The sequence below is a fragment of the Glycine max genome, chromosome 2 (genome assembly GCF_000004515.6).
Source record: "Glycine max cultivar Williams 82 chromosome 2, Glycine_max_v4.0, whole genome shotgun sequence".
NCBI lineage: Eukaryota > Viridiplantae > Streptophyta > Magnoliopsida > Fabales > Fabaceae > Glycine > Glycine max.
Window position 1 is genome coordinate 26792 of NC_016089.4, and position 20271 is coordinate 47062.

At 35.0% G+C, this 20271-nt stretch overlaps 1 protein-coding gene and 1 pseudogene across 1 annotated transcript; both read left to right on the plus strand.

Annotated features, from left to right (window-relative positions):
- The first annotated feature begins 349 nt into the window (after positions 1 to 349).
- On the plus strand, positions 350 to 4742 carry LOC100811779 (photosynthetic NDH subunit of subcomplex B 5, chloroplastic-like; annotated as a pseudogene).
- An 8582-nt stretch (positions 4743 to 13324) lies between these two features.
- LOC100802872 (serine/threonine receptor-like kinase NFP) lies at positions 13325 to 17442 on the plus strand. The gene is made up of 3 exons (XM_003518722.5): positions 13325 to 14040; positions 14122 to 14722; positions 16312 to 17442. Exons 1-3 carry the CDS (start codon positions 13502 to 13504, stop codon positions 17047 to 17049), a joined length of 1878 nt encoding a protein of 625 aa, XP_003518770.2. The 5' UTR covers positions 13325 to 13501; the 3' UTR covers positions 17050 to 17442.
- The last annotated feature ends 2829 nt before the right edge of the window (positions 17443 to 20271 follow it).

Genomic DNA, 20271 nt, shown 5'->3' on the forward strand with positions numbered 1-20271 from the left:
AGACAAACATTATGTTTATTTTTAGCGGTTTACTATATAAACGCGGTATTATGTTTAAAATTTCATTATATCTGCCTGATACTTCTTGACAAGGGAAACAAAGTTACACGACAATCAGTTATAATTTTAGCAAAAAATATTCTGAATAGCCAAATGCTTACTATAGTTCAGCAAGATAAACCATAAAAAATAAAATTTAAAAAGTTTAATATACCCAAAGTCTACAGTTAAAGTATGCAATTGGCAATTCAATCTTACTTTTCCACGTAATGAAATAATTCTAAGTTGATAAAATAATTGAATCAACTGTAAGCTCTAAAATTTAAATGTCTTGTTGTGTGGACTGTGTTATAATGCGAGAAAACGGATAACAGCATTAGATAGGTAGAGAAGCAAGCAAACTACGCATGGCGCTATGTTCCTCACTCTCACTGGTCCCTCCCATCAAACTCACTTCCAAGCCCTTCTTAACTTCAACACCTCCCAATTGGCATGGCATCTTGACCAAGACTAACACCGTACCTCAACAAGATTCTTGCTGAATGCTGGTTTTAATGAGATTGAGCCTGACCTCAATGAAGATCCTAGAGATCAATATGCCACTATTGGCGTTGACGCTGTATCTTAATTAATTGCAATAATGCTCTTTCACTTGCTTCTCTCTTTTTCTGTCCTTTTGCTTGTGATGATGGGTTTCATTTCTTTTCCTTCATGTAAATTTCAGGATGATTTTGTGTATGGAATATATGATGACCACCACACTTACCACGAAGGAGAACAGAAAGGTGTTTGTTTATTATTATTATTCACTTTTGCTTACTTTCGAGTTTCTCTTCATTTTTTTTCACTCTTATTTTTTTTTATGAAAGTTGGAGGAAGTCATGTGCTTGTTGGTTTATAGCGATCATTTTAAATACTGTAGATGCATTTTTTTTAATTCTTATTTTGATTTTGGGGAATCATTACTAGGCGTTTGCTTATTTTAATTGTAAAGTTTGATGTTAATTTTGTCAAATTCACAAAGTACTTAATTTTCCAGTGACTGGTTAAAATTATGATGAAAATGAAAACGATCCTTCCTAAGTGTGACATGATTTCCTTCCAAACTTCACGATGAATATTCATTTCAGGAACATTTTGGGGCTCAATTGCAGAAGAGATGGCAGTAGCAGAACCCCCCACTGGATTCCAGGGTGTGCTTTCCATACACCATTCACCATTTATATAACCTTTCTCATTACAATGGTCATTTTTTTATTATCATTTATTTATTTCTTATGCAGGGATTATTTCATGGCTCTTCCCACCAGCCATTGCTCTTGGGGTGTACTTCAATGTTCCGGTAGTTCTAAAAGTTAATTGGAATTAATGAAGAAGAACTCAATCTTCAAATCACTTGGCTACTTTGTTTACATATAAACATTGCACTTACGTTCTTAGTTTACTTGTTGGAAGAAGTAGCCATAAATTCTAACAACTTTCTGGTTTTCAGGGGGAGTACTTATACATAGGAGCAGGCATATTTACAATCATATTTTGCATTATTGAGATGGATAAACCTGATAAACCCCACCACTTTGAACCTCACATATACAATATGGAAATGGGAGCTCGAGACAAGTTGATAAATGACTATAATACTACGAGCATATGGGAATTCAATGAAAAATATGGGGACCTATGGGATACTACTATTATTATCAAGAAGGATGACATTATGAAGAGATAATTGTATAAAGTTCATGACTTTTATATGACAACTCTTAAATATAGTGATTTGAATTTGTTCTTTTGTTTTCACTTTTTACTTTTCCCATTTTTCTGTTTATGTTGGATCAAGAGTTATATATTCCCTATTTCTACCTTCTTATTTGTCAATAAATAAGCATAACTTTGAGAGTGCTATTTTAGTCGCACATTGACTATTAACTACTCCCAGAAGAAGGTAACACCCTAGTCAAAAGTTTTATAGAGACTGAAGACTTCGAGTCTAGTAAGCTATGATGTCATTGCATCTTCTAGTGATGCCTTGACCATTCTTGAGGACATCTAGAAATTCGTCTTCTCATAATTTTTGAAGAAAATGGAAGCTTATCAGATATTTATGCTATAGTCTAGATTATTTGGCTTGTTTGACATATCTGTGCATGCTTCAACTGTCACAAACATAATATCACTCTCCAAGAACATTAGTTAGATTACAAATAAAAAAACTCCAATCTAGTCAACATGGTTAGGGAGGGACTATTGATTTTACTCTTATTTCATATTCCTAGCTATCTCTATTGGCTTGATGATATTGATTTGATGATGATCTAGACCTTGATGAAAGAGAGCAGAACTCTTGTTCGTAGAGTAATCAGAGCAAGAGTTTTGATTCATTATAAAGATGATATAGGATGTCATATTAATTAAAGCACCTAAAACACATATGGTACTATGCAAAAATAAAAAAAAGAGCTTAACCTAGACAATGAAAACAACTTCCAAAACCTTTGATATGCTGTTAGATAATGCAGTATACTTGGACTTCAACTTCTATTGATCATTTGGCTTGCTTTACAAATTCCAACTAATCCCATCATCACAACTACAATGTCAACCTCTCTTTGGTTACAAACCAACAACTTCTATTGATCATTTTTTCTGTCAATTGGGCTTCACTCGAGTACTAAGGATGGGTAGCATTGGGGTTGGTTTCATTATTTAATCCATCTAAACTTTAAACTTAAAAGGCTACGAGATTGGTATATATCTTAATAATCTTCTTGCAAGGGTTACAGTTCTGCCTGCAAAGATTGCCATATATAAAAAGATTCTGCTAATTGATTTTATAAATTTCCCATGTTCTGGCATACACGATTGATCATTAAATGCAGCGAGAGGCCAACTTTAATTCACCACAAGCCTTTTCCATCATATTAATAACCCATCAACATGTAAAAGTCCTTGTATTTTTTTTATATTGGCAAAATTAGAAATTTGGTTTCCTATTTGTTTTAGAATTGTTAATTTGATCCTATTTGTGCATTTCGAATGATTTGTACTTCAATTCAGGAGCGTCTTGAGCTGAAGTTGATGTCGCACGGGAGGAAGGTGGCGTTAATTGGGAGGCCAGTGCCTGAGATTGAAGGGCTGGTTGCTGCCACAGGATTAAGTTCATTGATCGGGTGTTCAGTTGTAACCGGCGATCCTCGACTTATGTCTGCATTTGTGGAGAGGTGGCACAAGAAGACCAGCACCTTCCACCTTCCAATAGGAGAGTTGACAATCACACTAGATGATGTGTCGTTACTCCTCCATCTCCCTATCACTGGTGCCTTCCACATCTTTGAGGCTCTTTCCGTGGACGAAGCGGTATTTTTGTTGATGGAGTTGCTTGAGGTGTCCGATGAGGAGGCTAGAGCCGAGACAGTATGAGCGTGTGGGGCATATGTACGCCTCTCATGGGTTCGAGAGATCTATGAGATGAAATGACAGACACGACGATTGATTGTAGCAGCTCGTACTTATTTTCTGCACCTGGTCGATTGCACTCTTTTTTCTAACAAGAGTGCAACAAATGTTCATGTGGTGCATCTAGAGGCTTTTCGTGACCTGGGTCAGAGTGGGGGCTATGCCTAGGGAGCTGCGACCCTGGTTCATATGTATGACCAGTTAGATGAAGCTTCTAGGACCACGACACGACAGATTGGGGGGTACCTTACTTTATTACAGGTAAATTTTGTGTTCGTAATATGTTACATTGGATTATGATGTAAACATATTTTTATGTTATGTTAACCTAATTTTTTTTGTAGTGCTAGATCTATGAGCATTTTTTGAGTGTGCATCAGTGCGTCACCGATGATGCATACGAGGAGACGTCCCCTCGTGTCTCCCGGTGGCTGACGACGAAGGCTCATATGAAGGGAATTCCAGGAGCGTCGTACCGGGCACATTGTGATGCTTTGATGGTCACAGACGTGTGTTGGTTGTCTTACAGTGACCATCTAGGGGTTAGGGGGTTTGAGCTGATTTCATCGTTCCAGGATCAGCTGAGATGGGGTCCTATGATGGTCACAGTTCGACCGGAGAGGGTGCTACGACAGTTTGGGTACATTCAGAGCATCCATCCGCCGCTGTTAGCGCTTCGTTGTCATATGATGATATAAATGATAGGTGGATGCATTTCTCGGACCATGTAGTAGCTGTGGGTGACCTTTGTGTAGTGTCTAGGCAAGTATCTGCAAATTACATGGAGTGGTTTTTCTAAATATCTCACCCATTCATGATACTGACCCAGGCAGGTGACCAGCCCATACATGCACCTGCCCCAGACCATGAGGACTACATGCAGGCGGACATCCCAGAGGTTCCAGTGGCATTTGACCCCCCTTGACATGCAGTGGTAAGATTATTTCCGCGTTTAATGTTTGATGAATTGTTATTTATTTTTAATTTTGTAATAAATGTTTTTTATGAGTGTCACAGGATGATTACGAAGGCTATGAGGCGATCGCAAAAAGTTTGGAGCGTGTGCTCAACCTTAGGATGGTCACTGCAGGGACAGATCGAGTTACATGATATCGTGCAAGATTGTCTGAGGATCGCCAGGGGGGTGCCAGTGCAGATGGAAGTGTTAGGGCTCAACAAAGACGGTGCACAAAGCATTGATGATGTTTTTTATGTTTGTAGTTGGCATCATTTTTTGTATTTGTTACACTTTTTTGTTTAATATAGTTTACTTTTTGTGCACTCTATATGACACACCGATTCCGATTCCGATTCCAATTAACTGACGTTCCGATTTCGATTCCGAAAATCATGACTTTCCTTCATAAGAATGAGATTAAAATTATAAATTTTTAAAAATAAGATAACTAAATGTTTATGTTTTACAGTAAGAAGATCAAAATTAAAAAAATAGGATTTGGAGCCTTCAAAAATGTTCAAGTATCCATGGTCGGGGATTTTTTCAAATTATGCGCGAATTGCCTAAGCCATTCGAAGGGCACTATTTATCATGTTTGGACGTCAAAGAAGCCAAAAAAAATAATATCGTCAGCCGGTTCCACCAAATAACACCTCAAAAAACAAGCACGAAATTAAAAAAATAGGATTTGGAGCCTTCAAACATGTTCAAGTACCCATGTTCGGGGTTTTTTTCAAATTATGCGCGAGTTGCCTAAGACATTCGAGGGGCACTATTTCTCATGTTTCGACGTCAAAGAAGCCAAAAAAAATAATATTGTCAGCCGGTTCCACCAAATAACACCTCAAAAAATAAGCACGAAATTAAAAAAAAAAGGATTTGGAGCCTTCAAACATGTTCAAGTACTCATGTTCGGGGGTTTTTTAAAATTATGCGCAAGTCGCCTAAGATATTTGAGGAGCACTATTTCTCATGTTTGGACGTCAAAGAAGTAAAAAATAATAATATCATCAGTCGGTTCCACCGAATAACACCTCAAAAAACAAGCACAGAATTAACAAAAAAATTAGGATTTGGACCCTTCAAACATGTTCAAGTACCCATGTTCAGGGGTTTTTAAAATTATGTGTGAGTTGCCTAAAATATTCGAGGGGCACTATTTCTCATGTTTGGACATCAAAGAAGCAAAAAAAATAATATCGTCAGCCGATTCCACCGAATAACACCTCAAAAAATAAGCACGAAATTAAAAAAAAAAATAAGATTTGGACCCTTCAAACATGTTCAAGTACCCATGTTCAGGTTTTTTTTTTAAATTATGGGCGAGTCGCCTAAGACATTCGAGGGATGCTATTTCTCATGTTTGGACGTCAAAGAAGCTAAAAAAAAATAATATCGTCAGTCGGTTCCACCGAATAACACCTCAAAAAACAAGCACGAAATTTTAAAAAAAAAAGATTTCCACCCTTCAAAGTATGTCTAAGGTCTGAAGGTGGAACAATTAAAATAATTATATTTGGACCATTCAAACAACACATTCAATTTTATTATGGAATTCAAACACGCTGTAAACAAACAGATAAAAGTTGTATGAAAAACAAAAAAAGAAACGTTGCATTCAGTCGTTTAGCAACGTGGCATCCACATCGTCTTCGAATTTCATACCATGTTTAGTAAAAACAGCTAAAATTTCTATTGGCCCATATTTTTTCCAGTAGTTAGACTGTACTAACACCTTCAGCACTTCATCGTTGGTTCTCAGCTCATTAATTTCATATTTTATAACTTTATCTGAATACTCAAAACGTCTTGGTTGCCGAAAAAATAATCGTCGTACCGCTTGTGATTTGTGAATTTCATGAGGGGAAATCCCTTTAGGTGCAACTTGCTTTATCAAATCTTTCAGTTCATCGAGGGTACATCTTGACGGAATTTTAAATTTCTTTGGATTTTTTCTTGTGAACGTGCATCCTACAAATTTGTTCTAGGGTGGCATGTTTCATCTCCCGTTGTAATACAAGAGCGCATCATGAGTAGGGGTCGTAGTGCGTTCAAGTAATTTTATTACTTCATTTGGTGTTCTTCCAACGGTGCATAATAACTCAATCAGACCAACACACGAAAATTGATCATTACACATTAACATTGTGTTGACATCGTCATCATTTATCAATTGCATACATTGAAAGTGAATTTGGTTACCTGTATGGGTGAATGGCTGGACGTAGTGAATTTCATCCAAAAATTGTTTGTCGATTAGTTGAAGGATATTGTGTATTCTGGTTTTTAGGCTTGCAAAATCACAGCTGTTTGGTACTTGAATGGGCACCAGAGTAGAAGTTTAAAAGTAAACCCCACTATCATTGTGAATAATCGATCCATTTGGAAAAATGAAACCCAACCTTGAGTTGACAATCGTCTGACTATTAGTTTCTCCTAAAAATGTCATACTTTGTGTATCAATTGGGATAGTATGTGAAAGCAAGATAATGTGTGATTTATTAGCGTTTGTCGTGTCTCATATATATACATGGTTCTCACTAACAGATTGCTTCACTTTTTTTTACAAAAGAACACGCGTGAACATGTTCCGTGTTTATGTTTCCTACTAAACCAATGTCGTGTCACGCTTAAACTTTAATACGCATGCATATCATTATGTGTTGTCAATTAGGACAACGATGTATCGTACATGTGTAATTGATTTTGGTTGCACCAACTAATTTTTTTCTTAACGCAACGAGTACTTAATAATTATCCTTTAATGACTTACAACAAATTATATCGCATAATGAATACAATTAGATAAGCAATGCATGTTCAATCTTCATTTAGGTCAACATAGTCTCTTTTGAATGACATCAAGCTTGTGTACTACTGCATTATACTAATATACGAAGTTGGCCACTGCTTTGCCTAAGAATAATAATTGGTTGACCACAACAACGCTAGAGGCGGTAAAGGACAACGGTCTTTCAAATAAACCTATTGTGTGTGAACAAACATTATTAACTCAAATGAACCAGGGAAGTGATTGCATAATTCTTAGACTAAATATCCTCAATGTACCTAAACAAAATGATTTCCAAACACGTGATCGACACATATCATGTAGTGCATAGAAGAATCGGGTGGTGGTTGACTTCTAAGAGGAAAAAATGTCATGCTTTGTTGTCGGGACAACGACACAAGGATTACGTTATTCCGTGATGCAATGACATGTCCCATCTCCGTTATATTCATCCACTTGTCCACACTAACCTGAATCAAGAAAACATGCACATCTAATCTATTTAAAGTTTGTTCTTAAAAGAAAACCTAAAAACATACCTTGGAAAACCCATCAACAAGTAGGGACAGCCTTAATTGTTCAAATCTCTCTATGTCATCGAAGAGGTTGGTGTAGTCATGCGACCATCTGCCAAGTTCTTTAATCAATTTGTTGTGCACCAACGGCCAAGAATCTTCCCCCATACCTAATAAAGCGGCAATGGACCGATATCCACAGTTACCGTTCGCTTTCACATCCACAACGCTGTGAATGAAACCCTGCATAAATGGCACAAATTGATCCAACATCGGGATGATCCTTGTTAGCTTTGGCGGTTCAGAAGATGATGCACTACGTTTCACTAAAGAGTTGCTGCTTTGAATAGAATGAAAAGCATCAACATACCCGGATCACGCTTTGTAGATCTTTGACTTCTTTTCATCGATTTCTTCGGTGCACCTTTAGTGTTGACCTTTGATGGAGGAGGGCACATACAGTTATGATCAGGGTATGCAATATCTCGAAGTTTACTCTTGAGAGTTAGTTTTCCACGCACATCAAGTTCCTCAAATTTTTTAGATATGGTCTAAATCTCTTCCTTGATGCTGACTTTGGCCTCACATAACCCTTGGTCTGAAAAGCAAAGTCTCCTCCTGAACATATGGATTGAATCCACTGGGATGCTGCCAGCATATACTTAGAAAGCTCATATGCACAAGGAAGACCGAGCGTGCTTCTCATCACACAACCACAAGAAGAGGGATCGTTTATAAGATAACGTAGACGCTCAACCTCGACAACAATCTCATTTAAAGTGTTCCTTGAAACCATTCCAACAAGCCTCTTGTATAAGGTTTTTTTAAAATACATGTCCAACCACATGCGTACTTGTTTCAAAGGATGCTTTAATTTCAACGTGTTACAGCGTGATCATGTTGTTCATGGCATACCAAAACTACACAGGTCTCCAAGGCTATTTTATAATACTCTTTTTAGAGCCCAATGAGCTGATTCAACCCTACATTTAAAATACACAACAAACATAAAAATATACAACAATTAAATATCATTTATTAATAATCCTTACTAGAAAAAAAATAAGATTTTAATACCTATTTGTTGTTGTGTTGCCTAGGTGCATGACCTTATTCGTCCAGGCTGTAATAAATTTTTCCTTGTAGGGGATAATCCATGTGTCGTTAACATAATCAACAAACATTGGCCAAGGTGAACAAGCAATTTGAAACTTATGAAGGAACTCAGCGAATTGTTGTTCGGACGGACAATCAACCAAAGTACTCCAGTTATCCATCACATAGTCTCAGACATTTTTTTGACCGATTAAAGATTTGCATTTCACCTTGACATTCTTATCGATGTGAAACCTACACAAAAAGTTTGTATACTCCGGGAACACAGTTTTCACTGCATTCATCAGTACTAGGTCTCTGTCAGTGACAATAACAATAGGGAGACCATCATTTCTTAAAAATAGACCTTGAAACCGTTTCAAAGCCTATACAATATTATTAACACGCTCACCCTCCAGATATGCAAACCCAACAGAGAATGTCATCGCCATTGGTGTCACCCCAACAAAGTCAAGTAGTGAGAGTCTGTACCTGTTTTTTTGTAGGTATTATCTATAAAAAAAACACCATATGACATGCATTGCATAACTTTACTGCATCTGGGTGACACCAAAACAGATCACGCACCACAACTTTATCCTTCAATCTATGCCAATGAATGTATTGATCACGTTCGAGAAGCTTCATCAGATGTTGCATTTCAGTATCAACTCCTCTTATTGAAGAACGATATGCACTTCTTGCATTGTAAATTTGCTTGATCGTGATGCAACTGTTGGCATTGTGCTCCTTCAACGTTAGCAAGATGTTTTTTGGTTTCATCATCGACTTTTTCATATCAGCAATAATTTTCTTTTCATCCTTAGTCAATCGCCCAACGTATGGATGTCCAACTAAGGACTTGGCCAATTCATGATTGTGAATCCCACATATCAACTTCACCATTCAACCTTCCCCTCCATGCACTGGTTTCCCACGAAGCCTGAAGGGACAATCACATTTCCTGCTCCCAATGTCTCTTCTAACGAATTCTTTATTCCTACACTTGTACAAACCACTCCTTTCACACCCAATTAACACAAATGAATTTCTTCCTCTGCTACCAGTATCTGTGTCAGACCTCATAATCACTGCAACAAATCCGTTTTCATGGGCAACTGTTCGAGTCCACTGCAAAACATCATCTCGAGTACCAAAGACCTACAACGCAACTCTGACATGTTAATTTTTATACGAAACATACGTTCAACCAAATGATTCAAACTAATGAACATGATTACCTGATAGGTATTAAAAGCATTCAAACAATCAACATGTGGTTCATTCACACTACATTCTTCTTCATTATCATAATCCATATGAACTTTTTGTGACATTGTATAGTCATACGTCCATTGATCTCCGTCCATCTTAACAACATATTATTAAATTATGCATCATACACAAGTAATACAAAAGTTAAAACTAAATTAAAACTAAATTATTTACTTAAACTAAAGTTAACACTATAACTAACAACTAATAAAACATTTTACTACTACAACAAAATACAATTATTTTACCTAAATCATTTAATATTATACCTAAATTATTATACCTAATTAAACCAATTATCCACAATTTCAAAAATATGAAATACAAATATTATAAATTATAATATTCATATATATTACTTTTTTCACAAATTTAAAAACATAATTCCAAATAAATTTAAAAAAATACAGTTTCCGGAAGAACTTCTTCCGGAAGAAGCAGTATCAACTTCTGGAAGAAGTTCTTCTGAGAACTTCTTCCGGAATAAGCAATATCAACTTTCGGGAGAACTTCTTCCGGAATAAGAAGTATCAACTTTCGGAAGAATTTCTTCCGGAAGCAGATTTTACTGAATAACCTTCCTCAACATTTTACTGGTTCTATAACAGATGAACACAAAAAAAACCATAAAATGCGTACCTCCGACGGAATAAGAAGAGCAACTACGAAAGAAACCACCAATCTTTAACCTTCACTGAACAGCTACTTCGAACAAACTTGCAAAAATCACCAAAACTTGCAAAAACCACCCAACACAGGACGAAAGTGAAAGTGAAACAAAGGAAGCGTAAAACCGGAAGCAGGCGCAGTGAAAGTGAAAGTGAAACAACTAAAACAAAGGTCATTAAATATGCATTAAATATTTTTTTAATTCGAATTATTATTATAAAATTTAATGCATATTTAATTCACATTGTTATAAAATAAATAATATTTATTTAATATATATTAAATTTTGTAATACAAATAAAATGTTGTGATGATAAATATTTTATATTTTTTAAAAAAATATACGGATTACATAATTTGTATGATTTAAATTAAATTCAATTGTCACAAAATTTATATGCGTATTAAATATGCATTAGAAATGTTAGTGATAATTATGTATAGTAATAATTTATGTATACTAATATTATTTATTTTATAATATAATTGATTCATTAACTTAATTGGTTAGAGCGTTGTGATAATAACCCCAAAATCATGGATTCAAGTCTTGGCCATTAATTTTTTCAAACATACCTTCCGAAAGAAGGTTCTTTCGAATCACAAGGATAATTTTATCTATTTACCTAATTACTGGATGCACCAACAATATTACTGGGTGCACCTAACATGTCTCCACTCATAATGATCTCTAGTTAAATAAGTCTACCCATGATTGAGTTCTCATATGAAAAGTGGGAAAAAAAATGGATTGAAATAAAGGTACGACCAAGTCACACAACACATTGGAATTCTGAGTGCTATTACATCAACCATGAAATTCCAACTATAGCAGAGGTTTCAAAATCTCTAAGTTTCAGCTTTGAAGACTTTGGGATGAAGATTGGTGTAAAAAATGATATTAAGTTTGGCATCATGTAAATTCTTGATACATTATTAATTCATTAATTATTAATCACATGAAATAATAATGATAAAATAAACTCGCCTTACAAAATAATTTTACTCATATAATTATTAATCATTATATATGATAAAATTATAGACTTTTAAAATATTTATTTTAAAAATAACAGTTATTTTTTATTTATTAATAGTATTTTTTTTACTAATAATACATAATTATTAAATTTAATAATGATTATTCCCGGTCCATCTTATGCGGAGTACAGACTCCTCGACTTCTTGTTCTACCTATTCAACATGACTGCGCTCTTTCCAAGAATGTTCATATTCCAAAACGATAAGAATGAATTGAATTGTTACTGTGGTGTGATGGCCACCTTGATATTTATTTAATGATGACTTCTGTACGCCATCAGGACCAAGTAACATTTTGCTTACATCTTTCATCCGATTCTGGGAGTAGTAATTTGTTTTTTTAATTATCTTTTAGTGGACATTTTTTGAGTTAAATAAAATTATTATGAGGACTTGAGATTGAATGGCTTAGTAAAGGTCTCCTGCATCTTGCACGATAAGGCGAATAACAACAGCCGTAACAATAAATTGAACAAGGAACAACTACGTACACATGCATATTCCTTGACTTACGATATTTGTTGGGGAGCTTTAATAGTGTGTGGTTATATGATACTCTTACAGATTCATGTATAAATCGTATATAACAAAAGCTAGGTGGGTATTTGTCCGGTTGATGTAAGTTGCTTTGGTACTTCTGGCATGGTACCCTTCTATTTTAGATATCATGTTTTTTACTGATGAAATAAACAAAACACATGCATATCACAAACGGTTCTATTATGACATCAAATTTATTTGAATAATTATGCGTAAACACTTTCTTAATATTAATGATTTTTCTTTTTCATTACATTAAATTTTGTACTATATGTACATTTTTCTCTCTTTTACTATATCAATAATTTCTCTTTATTTTTATTATTATATTACATTGTTTATCAAATTTATACCTTTTCTTTCTTTCTTTAGTTGTGTACTAACGAATAAGAGTATTCCGGTGAAATTGCTTAATTTATTATGAAATTACTTATATAACAATCTTAATATTTGAGTAAATTTTTATATAAAGCATCTAAATTTATATAAAATAATAAAACTCACATAATTAAGATAAATAATTTTGTAAATACTCAAAAGACATAGATTTCCAATTTATTTTCATCTTTTGTCAACGAAATTGAAAATGTATTAGATCTATATATTAGCCATCTTTGGCGTATTCAAGGTGTATGTTTGGACTTTGGACCATGTTCGGCCAACACTCACGCATACGCTATAACTCACATATCGAATTTGTTTAATAATGTTAAAATTACAAATTATTGCTTCTGATTTGACGTGCATAAAATGCAACAAGAGACATAACAAACATATTAGTTACGAATAAAGGACAACAAGCGTTTAAATTTTTTAATTTTATCTAAACAAATAACCAGTTATTTTCACTGTAAGTCGTAAGATTTTTTTTTTTAGAGAAATTTGTAAATATCTATTTATGTCTAATTAAGCATAAAAAACCACAATACGTACGTGTGCGAAAACGATATTATCAAGAACCGTATAACACAAGGCAGTTGTAGAAAATTGGATTGAAAAAGCTGGAATCCATTTAAAGGGGCCCCACATCCCTCTGAGAACATTCAAGCATCTTGACTAGCAGCAGCACAGTGAGTGCATTGACCTGAAACCAAAGAAGATGAGTTCAAATTCGACCGCAACAATATAAACAGCCGAAACGAAACAAACAACAGCAGCAGAATGACAACAAGTTCCCTCAAAACAATGCATCAGTTCTTCTCTGCTGTCTTCCTCTTCCTCCTCCTTCCACTTTGCAGCAACGCTCAAACAGCACGACAAGCGAACAACACGGGCTTCACGTGCAACTTCACACGCACGTGCACGTCCTACGCCTTCTACCGGGCCACCGCCCCCAACTTCACCGACCTGGCCTCCATCGGCGACCTCTTCTCGGTGAGCCGCCTCATGATATCAACCCCATCCAACATCTCCTCTTCTTCCCTCAACACCCCTTTACTCCCAAATACACCCCTCTTCGTCCCCTTAACCTGCTCCTGCAACCCCGTCAACGCCTCCTTCGGCTCCCTCTCCTACGCCAACATCTCCTACACCATCAACCCCGGCGACACCTTCTTCTTAGTCTCCACCATCAAGTTCCAGAACCTCACCACTTTCCCCTCCGTTGAAGTCGTCAACCCCACCCTCCTCGCCACCAACCTCTCCATCGGCCAGGACACCATCTTCCCCATCTTCTGCAAATGCCCCCCCAACAGCCAAGGGTAAGTTCGGAAAAACTTTTATTTTTAAGGATAAATAATCAAATTCTTCTTCTTCTTGTATCTGATACCGGATTATGACAGAACAAATTACATGATCTCCTACGTCGTCCAACCCGAGGATAACATGTCGTCAATAGCTTCAACTTTCGGTGCTGAAGAACAGTCCATCATTGACGCCAACGGCGGTGAGACAACTCTACATGACTATGACACCATTTTCGTGCCCGTGGCGCGGCTGCCGGCTCTGTCGCAGCCCGCGGTGGTTCCTCCCGCGCCGCCGCCAGTAATTGGGAGCAATAATGATGATAGGACAGGGACTGTTAGAGGGTTGGGGGTTGGATTGGGGATTGTGGGGTTGTTGTTGATTTTGGTGAGTGGGGTTTGGGTGTACAGAGAGGTTGTTGTGATGAAGGGAGTGGTGAGAGATGATGAGGAGAAGAATGTGTATTTGGGAGGGAAAGCGGAGGGTAAGAATTTGGATGTCAAGTTGATGGCTAATGTGTCTGATTGTTTGGATAAGTATAGGGTTTTTGGGATTGATGAGCTGGTGGAGGCCACTGATGGGTTTGATCAGAGTTGCTTGATTCAGGGGTCGGTGTACAAAGGCGAAATTGATGGGCATGTCTTTGCCATCAAGAAGATGAAGTGGAATGCCTATGAGGAACTCAAGATCTTGCAGAAGGTAATTTATTACACCACCACCTATCTCTCTTTTCACAACATTGATTGTTTGTTCGGTTTGTTTAATTGTGAAGTCATTACTAAATTTACTATAATTAGATGATAGATAAAAAATTCCCAACAAAAAGTAATTGCTCTTACTTTGTTAATAGTTATCTATTTGAGCTTAATTTTCATACAGAAGGTGACAATACCAATCATTCTTTTTAGTTTTTACTTATCTTGTATAACAACAATGAGTAAAAGTAAATAGGATATACACTGGTTTTGACAAAATGGTTCGCAAAATATTTTATATGGGGAATTTGTTTGTTCTTACTATACCTACTTTCAAAGTAATTGCGGTTAAAGTTAATAAATTTACCATACATAATTATTTAGATAACACCATAAAAATCTTTGGATATATATATATATATATATATATTCTGGTTACAACAGAATCAAATATCAAATATGGAAGAACATAACAATCCATCATAAGGTATGAGTGAGGAACAGATGAGGAGAAAGCTTTACATAGAATAACATATGCTAGGAGTTAATTAATTAATTAATATCTTATCGTTGATGAGTAATCAGATGATATTAAGTGAAGTGACTTGTCTGATGAGTGGTCAACCAACCGCTAATCAAACTAAGGGAATAAACCTCTAGATGCCAGGATCCTGGATATACACAATTATTCTAATACTCCTACTTGGGGCAAAATAGTCGGAACTATAGCATGAGAATTAATTATTCTGTTGTTACTCTGCAAACAAAACCTTCAGTTGTTATGCAGGGAGAAAAAGGAAAACAGAAGTTTACATGTATTTTGGTGATTTCAAAAACTTTGACACACTGGATTTATTTTGGTAATTATCCATTGTTCATTTTTTTCATACTTGTATTTTAGAAACACATAAAGTGGAATACAACAAGAGTGGTTGATGGCATCGTTGCTAATGGTTATCTAATGAAAGATGTTTCTAACTTTGTCTCATTTTTCAGATCAGGGTTAATTAATTAATAATAAATAGACTATGATGTAACTTTAAAGAAGCACGTTAGGTGCACTTAAAAGCACAGCGAAAGACAAAAGACACCTGCTCTTTTGTCCGTTTCCAATTGATAAAAAAATTGTTAAGATGTGATGTTCCATTTGGCATTTGGATCTGGTCAAAATAATCATACTGGTAGTTATATTCAACTAGCATTTTAGGGTTCAATTTAGGTAGTTACATTTCTAATGAAAAAATCTTTCAAACAAAAAATATAATAGGCTACTCTCTAATAATTTTGAGTAATGATACACAAATACCTCATTATTTTAAACATTCCACCAACACCTTTCATTTTTTTCTATGTCTCTCTTCCTATCACATCATAAATTCTATCATGATTCATTCTTATATTTTTTTTATTCTCTTTCGAGGTATTGCATAGAGATTTGGGGTGTTCATTATACTTTTTTCAATAGTTTTGCATAGAGATTTGGGGTGTTCATTATACTTTTTTCAATAGTTTTATCACTTGATTGATTATATATATCCACCATGATTCGTGCTTAAGTAGTTGATTAACAATATGTCATTTTCTGTGTTGAAGGTAAACCATGGGAATCTAGTGAAGTTGGAGGGATTTTGCATAGACCCAGAAGAAGCAAATTGCTATCTAGTCTATGAATATGTAGAGAATGGATCTCTATACTCATGGCTGCATGAGGGCAAAAAAGAAAAGTTGAGCTGGAAAATAAGGCTAAGAATAGCCATTGACATTGCCAATGGTCTCCAATACATCCACGAGCACACAAGGCCACGGGTTGTGCACAAAGACATCAAGAGCAGCAACATTCTCTTGGACTCCAACATGAGAGCCAAAATTGCCAATTTTGGGCTTGCAAAGTCTGGAATGAATGCCATTACCATGCACATTGTGGGAACACAGGGCTATATTGCCCCTGAATATCTTGCTGATGGTGTGGTCTCTACAAAGATGGATGTGTTCGCATTTGGGGTTGTGTTGCTTGAATTAATTTCTGGGAAGGAAGTCATTAACGAGGAGGGAAATCTCTTGTGGGCAAGTGCCATCAAAACCTTTGAAGTGGACAATGAGCAAGAGAAGACAAGGAGGCTGAAGGAATGGTTGGACAAGGATATTTTAAGGGAGACATTCTCAATGGAAAGTTTGATGGGTGCTCTCACCGTTGCAATTGCTTGCTTGCATAGAGACCCGTCTAAGAGGCCCAGCATAATGGATATCGTCTATGCACTGAGTAAAAGTGAAGATATGGGCTTTGATATTTCCGATGATGGGATTGGTTCCCCACGGGTGATAGCTAGGTGAGATGGGTTGAGGTACTGACCTATCTGGTTTTGTTTTTGGTCAGAGAACCATTTCGACATTTTTGTCTAAAGAAATCCATTTTTTTTTTTGTAATCTCTGGTTGGGGTGGCCTTGATCCTTTTTGTATGCGATTAGGTTTTCTTGTTGCTATGGATATGCCGACCACGAAAAAGGGTATAGAAGACCACCCCCAATAAGTAGTACTTCGTGAAGTAGGGCTTTTCTGAGCCCAAAAATAATGAGTGTAATAATCTTAGGCTGTATATGTAACTAGTCTCTACCTATGCTAGCACACAGTTATGTTGGTTTGTACACATGTTGTAAAACGATTTGTTTATATAGTAACTAGCATAATACTTGTGCATTTGCACTGATTATGCTGGATTTTATACATATTTTAATAGATGTCTTGAAACAAATCCCCTCTTATAATAAATGGTTAAGCAAGAAAAAATTTGAGTCATTGGCTAATATGCTAGTTTGTTGAAATTAATAACCTGTTGCTCTCATTGCCTATTTCTCTCTTCAAGTCTCTCTATTGTACCACTGATTCATCAAGTGATGTTAAATTGAGTCTTAGCATATATATATATATATATATCACACTGTAAATAGCTTATACTATCTTAAGTAATGGAGAGATCATCTGTTTTTTGAAAAAATGAAGACCATAGCAGATTTGCCTTTTGTATACTGCAGTATTTTTGTACGGGGTAATTTAACCCTCTCTTTTGTGCAATGCATGACCTATATACAAGTGAATAAGAATTTTTTGGATTTGAAGAAAAAAAATAACTTTGCTAGCATATATTCCTTTGGGTAGTATATATTGGTCATTTTTAATTGAATCATCAAGATCAATGAAGGAAAGTTAAGCTATTAAATATGTCTGAAAATAAAACAAGTTTTCAATTATACCTTAACATAATTACACATCCAACTAATTCCACTAATAACTAATTAAATATTTAGCCTAAAATATCATTTCACATTCTTTTTCTTTCATGTCATTATTAATATTCACCAATTACTCTACTATTTTCATCAATGAATATGGACCAATAACAACCTTCAATTTCAATGTTTTTCTTCCCTAATAATGAAGTGTTGAATAAAGGACATAATTAAAAAATCATTATTAATAAGTTAGTTGGTAACTTATAAATAGGATCAAATATTTTTTCTAGAATGTAACCAATATATAGGACCGGGGGAAGTATTTGTTTGGTCAAAAGAGTCTTATGAATATTCTGATCTTGTATTAGTAACTTTTTTCAATATTTTTAAAATAAAAAATAAAACTAGCGAATTTTTCATTTTTTTAATCATTGATTACATTGATAAAAATTAATTGCATGACTTATGATGTTTCGATATTTATAAAAGTCTTACATTGCTTAAGAGTTCAAGATCAGCGTAATTTATAAACACTATTTTCTCTTAACTCCTAAGGCATTTTATATTAGAATAAAATTGTGAAGGTCTTCTAAGCACTTAAGTAAATAATACTTAACGATGTCATAAGACTTCAGGTCGGACCATTGGCACTAAAATGAGCGCTTAGGCCACTCTTGCCATATTACTTGGGTGTTGAAGTCAAGTGTTGTTATTAAACTTTCTCTCCTCTCAACCTACCTAGACTATATCTCCTTTCAACCCACCTAGGCTCCTTTCATTAAGAACAAAATCGTGATGGTCTATGGAGCCATCAGAACATCTTATATATGTTTAAAGTCTTTTGATCAAATATTTTTAAAGCATATAGCATAATATACTCTTTAATGTGTTTTCTTCAAATTAATAACCTATTTTTATTTAAGATATGACTGGATATTTTGTTTGTACCATAAGACATTTTTGGATATTAAATATAAACTTTTTTTTTTCAAAAATCTGGACTTTAATTTAAAATGTTGCGAGAGTCAACTCTTGTCTATGGAGAGAATTGATACAAGAGAATAAAAGTTAATTTTCTAAACAAAAATTAAATTGCGGCAAAAAGAAAATTTTCATCAAATAACCAAACCACTCGGTAATAAGTACATTTTTATCAGCCAAAAGAAGAAGAAAAAATACTAACCTCGGTTCTTATTTATAAAAAATAAATTAAAACATTTTTTTATTCCTAAATATGAAAAACACATAACCACTTTCAAATGCATTAATGGCTTCTCTTTTTTTTACCAAAGAAATTTTAAGTCCAGTCCTGCAGCATCGAATTGGCTCTATAGCAAACTGTAGCTTTAGTTTCATCCATTGAATTCCACAACTTTTCATTCCTTCTCTTCCCCAAACTCCATAGCAACATTGCAAACTTGTTCGTATTGTCAGCATTCAAAGTGTCACTCAGTTTAAACACCAGACCACGAAAGGAATCAACCTCAGTGATCAGTGGCTCAATCCAGTTCCACATACCCGGCATCTCCCATGTAGCAATGCTTCCCGGACAGGTTATCAAATAATAATGCTTGATTACAGAAAATGCACGAAGAGGGGCATGAAATACCTCGCTCTTTCCCTCCATAGTAACACCTTGATTTTATGTGGAATTTTTAGGTTCCATAGCTTCATCCAATTATCATCCACTCAAGTCAAAATTCCTTCTGAGACTCACAGCTCTCCGTACATTGCCTATAACAGTAGATGCCATCTGTCGTCAACTTCCAAATTCTCTGATCCACCTCCGTTTCATCCATCAAAGGTGTTTGAAGAATCAATCCAGTTATACGGGGCGGTATGACAACATTAATAAAGAGACAAATGCATTAATTGTTAATTTTATTTTATACTTCTATTAATTTAATGAGATAAATTGATGAAAAAAATTATCCCTTAAAAAATTGAGTAATGTCATTAAATATCACTTAAATCATTTAATTCAATAAATATTTTTTGAATAAAATTTAAAATTATGATATTATTAATTAAAATTAACTAATTTAACTATTTTTATTTTTATTAGTCTTAATAAATTATGTGTATGTTTCTTATATACAAGGACGAGTAATATATTAAAAGAAACACAAGGGTACCAGAGATACCCTTGGAAGAAATACAAAATCATGCTACTTTAATAACAGTAACATATAGTTCTGGAACAGAATACAAAAGCACACGTTTTTTATTACACACCACAATTCATATAATTCAAAAAGGACACGATGGTTGAAAACAAAAATAATATTGTCGCTTTACATATCAAACAGGTTCCAAGTAAAATAT

Excerpts from the sequence above, each read along its gene's own strand:
- LOC100802872 (XM_003518722.5), top strand. The coding sequence starts at position 13,502 with ATGACAACAAGTTCCCTCAAAACAATGCATCAGTTCTTCTCTGCTGTC. Across the intron at positions 14,041-14,121 it reads TGCCCCCCCAACAGCCAAGG|AACAAATTACATGATCTCCT; the intron begins GTAAGTTCGGAA and ends GGATTATGACAG. Across the intron at positions 14,723-16,311 it reads AACTCAAGATCTTGCAGAAG|GTAAACCATGGGAATCTAGT; the intron begins GTAATTTATTAC and ends TCTGTGTTGAAG.